The sequence below is a fragment of the Rhyacophila brunnea genome, unplaced genomic scaffold (assembly GCF_057557595.1).
Source record: "Rhyacophila brunnea isolate RB1 unplaced genomic scaffold, BYU_Rbru_1.0 scaffold_4, whole genome shotgun sequence".
Taxonomy (NCBI): domain Eukaryota; kingdom Metazoa; phylum Arthropoda; class Insecta; order Trichoptera; family Rhyacophilidae; genus Rhyacophila; species Rhyacophila brunnea.
The window spans coordinates 45,061,959-45,072,339 of record NW_028233068.1 but is presented as its reverse complement, the minus strand read 5'-3'; the positions used below and the strand labels follow the sequence as shown (position 1 = coordinate 45,072,339).

At 33.6% G+C, this 10,381-nt stretch overlaps 1 protein-coding gene across 1 annotated transcript; it reads right to left on the bottom strand.

The window, feature by feature from the left end:
* Window positions 1–107: 107 nt before the first annotated feature.
* On the bottom strand, window positions 108–9,464 carry LOC147067428 (uncharacterized). Its single transcript, XM_085953601.1, has 3 exons — window positions 9,404–9,464; window positions 8,037–8,221; window positions 108–1,007 (listed from the first exon to the last, which is right to left on the bottom strand). Exons 1-3 carry the CDS (start codon window positions 9,462–9,464, stop codon window positions 246–248), a joined length of 1,008 nt encoding a protein of 335 aa, XP_085809727.1. The 3' UTR covers window positions 108–245.
* Between the last annotated feature and the right edge of the window lie 917 nt (window positions 9,465–10,381).

Below are 10,381 nucleotides of genomic sequence, written 5' to 3'. Positions count from 1 at the left end.
GAAAACAACAATCACGAGACGTAGGTGTTTAATAAATATTTTTTTATATTAAATGAATATAGTAATAATTATATTTAAATTTAATAAATATCACAATAATTAAAAAAGGAAATTGGCAATGGAATACATATGAACACAAATCACAATATATTATTTAATTTTACGCACACTTATTTATTTTAAATTATTAATGAAAAATTGGAAAATTATTAGATTTTTATTAATAGGTAGATATATATATTTTTTTACGATACGGTTTTATTATTGGTAAAAACGCGCATCAACATTGATTTTATTTTAACAAAAGACGACGACTTTTGACACTCTCCCTCGTTTTCCAAATTCAAATTCGGGTCCGAAAATGACTGAAAAGATGAATCGCTTCCCTTGTTGTTACCCTCCATCGGTTCATCGGGTATAATTTTATATTCTTTTTTCAAAACTTTCAAATCAGGATCGTAAGTGTAGAGAATGCTTTTCCTGTGAGACGAAAATTTATTTAAAGTATCGTTGTCTCTGTCGCTCTGGCTCCTGGATACCTTCCTTCTCGGTTTGACTTTAGGACTGTCACTTTTCTCACAGTGCTGCTCCTTGCCGAGTGCATTTTCACGTTCGTCTTTCAAATATTTCCAACTCGCGATGACAGTTTCGCGGCGCACGAGCTTCCGCCGTTTGATTGGCTGGTTGAATTTAGTTCCGTCGACGTGGTCGGATTCCACGTAGTCCAATTGGCTGTCCGTGTTGGCGCCACCGTAGCGAACCGGCGCCCGCGAATTTGATGCAGCTGCAGGGCCGCTTTTCCGATGTTCTATTTCTCCAAGCGGGATATCGTAGAAGTTATTTATGTCGTCGTAGGTGAGTTCGGGCCTCGGTTCGAAAATTTTATTTCTGTTCTTGCGCGGCAAATTACCATTGTTTTGGTCTTTCCCGTTAACTTCGTACTGCTGATTGAGTGGCTTACGAGCCAAGGCCTGCTGGTCCACCGAGGCCGCTTCCAGCAAACGGTTCTGAAACAAAAATTAAAGCTTGAACATAACCACTTACTATAACAATAAAATAATCATGAGTCGATAAAGAAAACTTTCTTTTCAATGGTTATGCTAATCACATAACGGAAAACACGAACCACATTTTCAAGAATTGAAGGTCTATTATATATACCTACACAACACCTAGGTAAGCCGTTAATTAGTAAATGGTAGTGTTCCGTGTACACCTTTCGCGATACTAAATCGTAATAAAAAACCTGCCAATGCAAAAAAAAGTTTATTATAGGTATTAATGTGTCGTCACTCTTTCAATTTGTTACCCTACATAAATTCCACACCTTGGCTTTTAGGTACTATTTTTATTATACTTTGGGCGAGCCAGAATTATGATAAAAATTCGTATAACGAATCCATTTTTCTAAGTTTGCTTCTAATCTTAAATATATTGTTTATTAGTCACCTAGGAATTGCTGGCGTATGTTGTTTGTGTTTCAATTTCAAATAATGAAATTCAAATTACTAACATACATAACTAATTCAGATAGGTACCTATCTATAATAAAAATAATATTATGTGTATTGCCATAAAAGAGTATCTTTAACCATGTCATGCCGACTGATTTCAATATTTAAGATACGGCGTTTCAAAACGAAATGACTAGACAAAGAATTAATTTATCTATAGTAGATAGGTACCCAATGTATGTACAGTATGTAAACATACAGCGCCTGTACACGTGTATGGATTTACTTGTAAAATATGTATGTATATATTTTAAGCCATCGAGATAATAACTTTCTAGACGTAAAAGTGCTGACTGTCTCTCCAATGTCACTCTTCAAGCGTCGCGATGTTGTCATCGTATTGGTGCTATTTGACAGATTCAGACAGGTTCGGTCGTAGATAATCGATAGACGTCAAAATTTTCTGTGCGGCGTAGCTCGCATTTTTTCCGGCAGGTTCACCACTATCGTCCTACTGCGCATGCGCACTGCCATGCACGTACTTATTATTGAAAATTCAGGTTTCTGGACTTTTTTGATGCATGCATGCAATCTTGCAACTTGCACGATAATACGTGTTTACACGTGCATTTTATTATGACCGCGGTAATACGTACTGTCAGCATTAAATACATTCACGTGTAAACGGGGTACTATATTGTAATACACCGACCTCATTCGACAGTTTCAATTTTCTATATCATATTTTCAATAAAAACGTTGAGTAAAAAAGTGCATTTCAGACACTCCGGACTGCTGGGATTTCTCCGGGTGTCCCACCGGGCCAATTCGCCCCTGATTTTAATAATATGCACGTGTGATTGGAATACTGGCAGGGATATTTCCTTTCGAATCGAGTTTTCCAAAGAAAGATGTACCTACTTGCGGCAGCGCATGACTATACCACGAATATGCATAACATTTCCCAACACCGTGTCTCGTGAAACGGAGTACCATGGCGTGCCTTGCACTCTTAAATAGCCAACAAAAGAACTTGATCTTGGAACAAAGAGGCCAATCATTTTTAATTATTAGCATATTATGAGATCTGTCAAGCGATAAATAACGGGTGCCGCATTTTTTATGCACCGTAGCAATATACTAGTAATTATTATTTCAGATACTATATACTGTTAGAACGACGTTATTTATTTATTAACGCAAATGCAAACCAAGGTTATTTGTTATAATTGTAATAAAGTTTATTTTGTCAGATCCATAAAACTGTACGTATAATTATTAGTAGTGCCGTCATATCGAATGAAGTTATCGATACTGGTATGGTATTAATATCAGAAAAATGCAGTATTTTCTTGAAAAACACTAATGAATGATACATTTATGTAGTCATGCAGGATGACTGACAAAATTTGAGTCTTAAAACAATTATGTACAAAAGGTTTCGAAATACCACTGGTCTAATCTCATCCTGTTCCACGTTACATATTATTTATTTTGTTATGCATTTGAAAAAAAATCTTGTTACTGATCACACTGGGATGGATGTTGATGCACATCGATTCAATACAATTGCCAAATTATTAACCCCGAAACAATGTATTAAATTTATTGATCAATATAATATATAAATAATAATATTTTGGCGTATAACCAACAAAAATATTAAAACAAAACACTTCTATGCTATATCTGGAGCACAATGACGAAAAAAAAACTACGCTGAAAATAATTACTAAAATATATTCAAATACATTTTAATACATTTTGTACTCGCCAATCATCATTTAAATATTCCTACTGTAGAAAAGTATCGAATGATTCGATATTAACAAAAAAAATATCGATTATGTGACTGATATCGTATCGGAAGAAAAGTATCATTGGTCAAAGGTTGTCGATAGACCACTCCAAATATTAGTGGGTATAAGCAGATTCAGGGAAATGTGGGGCCCATATTCAAACAAAATGGGGAAGAAAATTTATTTAACAAAAGCTTTTCAGTTAGCACCAGCAAATTTACTTGATTATTTCGAAACAATCCATATCTGGAAATTTAAATTTACAGTCGCCAGAAAATAATTATTGAAGAGTGATAATAATTAACACTATGCGCTGATCGATGTGTGTAATAAAATTAATTTGTAGATATATACTGCGAACTAGTTGGTAAATACGTAAGGGTTGAATATTAGGATCCTAAAATTATGAGGCTCATAGCAGCTGGGGCGCTGGCCCTCCTGCGCATCTATTATAAACACAAGACTGGCTATCAAGAGTAATTTATCGTATTTATGTATTGAGGTATTATAATTGTCACAATAAGTTAGCCGTCTAAATTGTCAAAACTGTCTATGTCGCTCTAAAAGTTAACACAGCAAATAACACTATTTGACAGTTCAGACTAGGGATCCCGAGATATTTTCGATACCTATGAATCCCGGGATTGATAAACATAATCCCGGGATTTCGGGATTGATTTTTTTATCAATTTTTATGGAACATAAAATAAAAGCAAAAATATAACAGAAAAAATACTTATAATAAAAAATTACTACATTAGAAATAAACTGAGTTTGAATGAAGTTTGATTTATACCCATGTGTAAGTTGCCGATTCATTTTATGTTTTCACATAAATTATTAAAAATGAGAAAGATTGAAAAAAACAATGCTTAGCAATTTTAACAAAGTAATTCCACCATGATCTCATATGTTTTACGGCAGTTTTATTTGGCTGACTAATTAGATTTATGAAGTGGAAAGGCCATAAGTACGCCATGATTATTTGCTTTACTATTTTAAATCTCGCTAATCCATTCTTTAAGCCGTTACTATCAGAAACAGCAATCTCATATTAAATTCACATTATTATTTATATTACAATATTATCTACTCCATTAAACTTATGTATTTCCTAGATTGAACGTAGATATATAATATTAACAATAAATGTCTTAAATAGTATAAATTATACTAGATTTATTTTTGACCGATTTTATCAATGTTATTTGTGAATATAAAATTTTTATATTAACAATGGAAAAAAATGCCAATCCCGGGACCTGTCCCGGGATCCCGGGATTGTCAAATTGTAATCCCGAAATCCCGGGATCAGAATTTTGGCTCGGGATTGGATTCCCTAGTTCAGACGGTTAACTTATTGCAACAATTAACCGTCTAAAAACATAAATATGATAAACCACCCTCGATTGCCGCCGATAGCAGCCTTGTGTATATAATAGATGCGCTGGAGCTCTTTTAAGAAAATATTATTTACTTTTTAATTGAATCAATATTAATAAAATAATTAATAATAAATAATGAATATCAATTATTGTCATATTATGCGGTAAGCGTAATATTCGCAATTCCTCAATATTGGAAGCATACCAATTTGGCATAGATAAATAATTGAACGATTTCGACAAACCCAGAAAAAAATATGTCATGCTATTACAGCTTCGACGCCAAATAAAAAAACGGAGCTTTCTCAATGATAATAATTACGGTAAAGAAGACGTCTAGAGAGAGAGTTACATATTATACTATACACATTCTGTCACAGGCACATGAAATCTGTCTGTTTGAATAATAAAACCAATATTTTACCGCGTAAATATACTCTATTAATTTATGAACGAAGTAAATTCGACGCCACTAATTTCATTGTAAAATATTTCTTTTCGCATTCGGCGCAAATTTTCTATGACTAAGTATATTATAGAGAAAATTCAAAGTAGATACACGCGAGCTTCGAAGTATTCAGTACATATTATTATGTGTAATCCTGTACTGGTGTAATTTAGCATCTTATTCAGTATTCTATAACCAGTCCAAGATCAGAAAACAAAGGTATCCAAAATTAAACGAAATACTCATCACGGGAGTCATGCTGGAGTGTATTGCAGTGATTCAGCGTGGATACGAGGATACAAATCTCAGTTGAATATACGTCGGTACTAATTCCCAATATTTACCTACGTTTTCGACATTCAGGTAGGTATCATTAGAATCGTTAATGATATAAAAAAAACACAATTAAACAGCAATTTTGAGTGGGTGGAGACATTTAACAAATTAATTTTAAACATACATAATTTTAAGATCGAACCTGCATCTCTCGGGTTTCGCGCCCACGCACATATATACCACTATGCTAAAGGTACCATACTTAATGACGACAAATTTTAACTAATGAGTAATGACTCTTATAATACTCTCATTACAACTATACTAATTTCCTCATAAGTGTTTCATAAATTAGAATGTTACATTCTTAAATCTTATGAATTATCAGTTGAAAAAAAAGTAATTAATTAAAAATTATTTTATTTTGAATGAAACGATAATTAATTGAGGTCCTGACTCCTGATGATTAAATGGGTTTTAATACTATTAGCAAATATATTTTATTACAGCGTTTTTACGACGTTTTTCTAAGCTCGTATTCTTATTTGTCCGGTGGTTGCTTGTCCGGTACAAATCTTGCAATCGATTTTTAACTAACTTACCGACTACCTAGACATCTGAAACTGAGAATATAACAGAACACGATGCCAATGCATTTTTTTTAATACTTTTAGCCATCTATAAGTAGAATTGATTTCATTTTCAGTTAATTCTGTTTTGTATGAAAGTTATTTCGGAAGAAATCCGTAAAAAGTAAAACTATTATTGGTTGCTAAGTGGGTCCTAGCAACTAAATTATTAATATATACGTGCGTCACTATGGAAATCAATATGACATTTCAGTATTATTTCTATCAAGTACAAATTTTTTTTGATCGTTTAAGCTGGTCAAGTCAAGTTTATATGATTCAACAGAAAATTTAAATACGTTGTATTTAAAAAGTTCTTTTTATCTTGTAATTATTTTAAATATGTTAGGGACAGTTTTCACATCACCACATATGGTATTATGGTGACTATTAATTCTCTTATCGTATTGGCTCAGCTTCTATCCTCCTCATTGGAGATGTGGTTATTCCGGGAAATCCTCATTGTATACCTAATACACATCTCGAAAGCCTTGTACAATATGTAACCTACTTCATTTTGAGCGTTCACTGATCCAGCACCCGACGCCTATGTTAAATTTAGAACAGTGCACTTGCAAATATTATAGTGAAAATAAATATCGGAATAATGTACCCAACCCAAGCATGCGACTTTGGCCATTAAAACTAATCAAATACATACGCCACGGTAGTTAAGTCCTGGCTTATTTAATTAACATTCGTGTGTCTCGTGCCGAACAATATTAAAATTACATAATAATATATTGGTTACACACAGATTTTATTAAGATTTGAATAAAATTAGAATACACCTGTATGCGATAGGTGTCATGGTTACACCTATATGCATTATCTACACCAGCGTTTCCCAATTAACCTTAGTACAGAAACTTTTTGTATTTTATAGAACACAACGGAACCCATCGCAAAAAAATTCACCACAGTTGACGAAACACTGGACATATTTTATCTCTCACATTAAAAATATTCCTTGATTTGATAAACATACTTCAGTTAACTTTGTGAATGTTGGAAAGATAAGCAAATTCGGTACACCACAAAATATCTGTTATCGATATTATGTATCCAGAAATTATGCCAGGAACTCCAACAGCACTTCTAACGAGGACTTCACCTCATCACCGAACTTCTCAATTGAAAAGCAGTGGCAAACGGTAATTATCTATATTTTCATATACATATTATAATTTTAAACAAGAGTGACTTAAATGATAGATTTTTAATAAAAGTTAACAATTTGAACCCCTGCACCTTGCACAGTTTTATATGTAATTTAAATATATTTAGCTAGTCTTCTTCAATCCCTTGGGAATAGGGGTTGCAATACCGAATGAAAATACTAATACCAGTACTTCAGTATTTCCTATTGAATACCGGTATTCGTGAAAGTATTTACCAATAAAATATTAATATTTTATAGCACGTGCCATTGCTCATCTCCAAGGGCGTTAAAAGGCAACGGAAGTTAACTAGACATAGCATAACCCCACAAAAATACAGTCATGTTAAACCTTCTAAGTTAATAATTAATACATTTTGTTTCTACTTTCAATACCGAATATATAGGTATTATCTGATTTTTAAAACCGGTATTTCGATATGAAAAAATACTGGGATACCGGTATTGCAATCCCTACTCGGGAACCCTACGCTTTACCTCGCGAAACCCAGTTTGGAAAACGCTGATTTACATAATAATATCTACTACAGATTATGCGATAGGTACGTAGTATATTTTTTTATCGACAAGATAACAAACAGCATGACAAATTGAGCATACAAGAAACACTGGTGACGATTTTTAGCCAGAATTTTTTTATTATATGAAAAGATTAGCTACATAGTAGGTACTGCGATAAGAGGTTTACTATATTTATTTTCTGGTTCAGTGGGTAAACTAATATACTCACACCAATTACTATCACTACAAGCACTACAAGTTCAAGATATCAATATGTTTAGAATTTTATTTATTGAATAATATTCGAATAATAATTATTATTAAAATTGATAGTTGTTTTTCATCAACGTTGTTATAGATTAGCATTAGAGTTTAGGTACTGGAAGACACACAGCCACCAAAGAGGCTTCTCTTCAACAGACCAGAATGGAAAAGGAGGGTCGGAAGACCTAGACGTGTGGTGGTTGGGCTGTAGAGAAAGCACCCCCGATGCCAAGGGAGTAAAGGGAGCTTGCGGCAGTCGAGATTCGGCAGGAATGGAGACGTTTCCTGAAATTGGCCAAGACACATACTGAATTGTAGTGCTGATGATGATTCGAATCTACATAATAAACTATTATTATTGAGATGAACTTTCGCTTACGTCATTCAATTCAAAGATATGTTTTCACAAAAACAAATATAATTTTTTCCACAGTGGTTTATTGTAAATTTACCTACCCACATAAGACCCACTATAATTATTATAGTCAAGCCGTTAAACGAAGTGGAAACTTCGATCGTAGAGTTATTGCTCATACTTGAATGCAATTATGGTAAACTGTTTTGAGAATAAACGATGATTGTTGCATAATTCAAAAAATGGTAATGCAATCGAAAATCTTCATTTTATTGCGAATAGGTTACGCATTAGATTCGAAGATAATCATTAACTTGCACTACCACAGTAATAGTGCCACGGCCTGTATATAAACGGTCTTGATGTAAGTTGTATAAGTAGATAATATAACTACAGTGTATAGATTTTAAATGAATGGAATTTTCCTTGATTTTGCCAAAATGTTTAGATTATTTAAATTAAAAGATGTGCGAATATTTTAATCGTTCAATAACGTTTTTGTTTGGCCTAGACATTATTTTATCGATGAGATTTGTCTGTGAAATAAACACAGGCTATATTGTGGTGGGGGCACATTTTTATCGTAAACATTATTATACTAAACTTGTCAGTAGAGGGAGCGTTTGTTTACTTTCCACGATGATTCCATTCATCAATGAATGATAATTCAAAGGTTTTTACGTTGGAAGATTTGTTGTTTTTATTTCATAAAACACAATTTATTAAATAAAAACAACAATACAATGCAGTTCCACCGTCCATCCACAGTTAACAAAATAGAAGGGAAAAAAAGTTGGAAGATTTGCCATAGAGAAAATGGAATAAAGCTACGATACAAACTAAATGTATGTGTAACCACGTTACAACTTTTGCGATTTTATGGGCGTTGAAAGTTGAGGCGCTGACAGGCGTGGAGGCCCCCATCCGAAAAATATCTAATGTGATAAATCGCCATTGAATGTAACAAATACACTAATAATTATTAATTTTTACACTACCTACGATTATTGTATGGTGTGATTATTATACCTACCCAAATTGTGAAAGATTTAGTACTTTCTGACGAAGCGACCACCACAACTGCTTCACTGAAATCTACCACTACGCCTGACGACCCTCATTGTAGCTGCCCTTTCGTCGGGGGGCTTCGGGTTCGATTCCCGGTGAGGTCATAATATATTTATGCGATTTTCTCAAAGTCTGGTTGATTGCATGACGGCATGTTGTAGTGTTAAACCGAGTACATAATAAGTGACACCACGATCCCCAAACGGCAGTGTTCAATCTGCTAGATACTGGTTGGAATTTTAGTTTCCGTTCCGTCGGACTTCAGTTGCTCCGTGGGAGGAGGGCCTAACACAACGCCGTATGGTGTGGTGAATGTTGGGCATAGTGAACAGGGATATAAAAATAAATAATTGGTTAAGAAAACAAATAAGAGTTGCTGACATAATACGCGGAAAGTGGAGATAAGCACTCAAGGACAGATCACCGTTGGACAAAGCAGCGCATACATCGATACCCGAGATACACTTAACTAAACAACCAAACGCTGGATCGATAAGTTAATTAAGTTTAGTAGAAATACGTAGATGACAACGCAGGACTACGGAACGAGAAGAGTCATCCAGTAATGCATCGAAAGTATGATGACGATGTTTGCAAATATAAATAAAGGGGTGTAAATTAATACTTACTATCAATTGAGGGTACTGAATTAAAATTCAAATTGATCTGTTTGTACTATTCCATTTGAATCGTAATCTACTTTATCTAAGTGTGCTTGGTGCCTCGTTAAAAATTATTAAAATGGAAAACCACAAAACAATAATGAGAACGCCAACAGGTGTAAACTATATAGAACTAGGGGTTGAAATACCGGTATTTCAAACCCGGTATTCCAGTATTTATCAATACCGAAATTTTCGGTATTAAAAAATCACACTCGTTTGCGTTTTTGAAAATGAATTGAATATTATTTCTTCATTACTTTGTACTGTATTGACTATTAAATTTAGTGTATAAGTTATTAAATGCAAATATCTTGAGTGAATCCAACAGAGGTGAAATATAATAATAAAACAAAATCC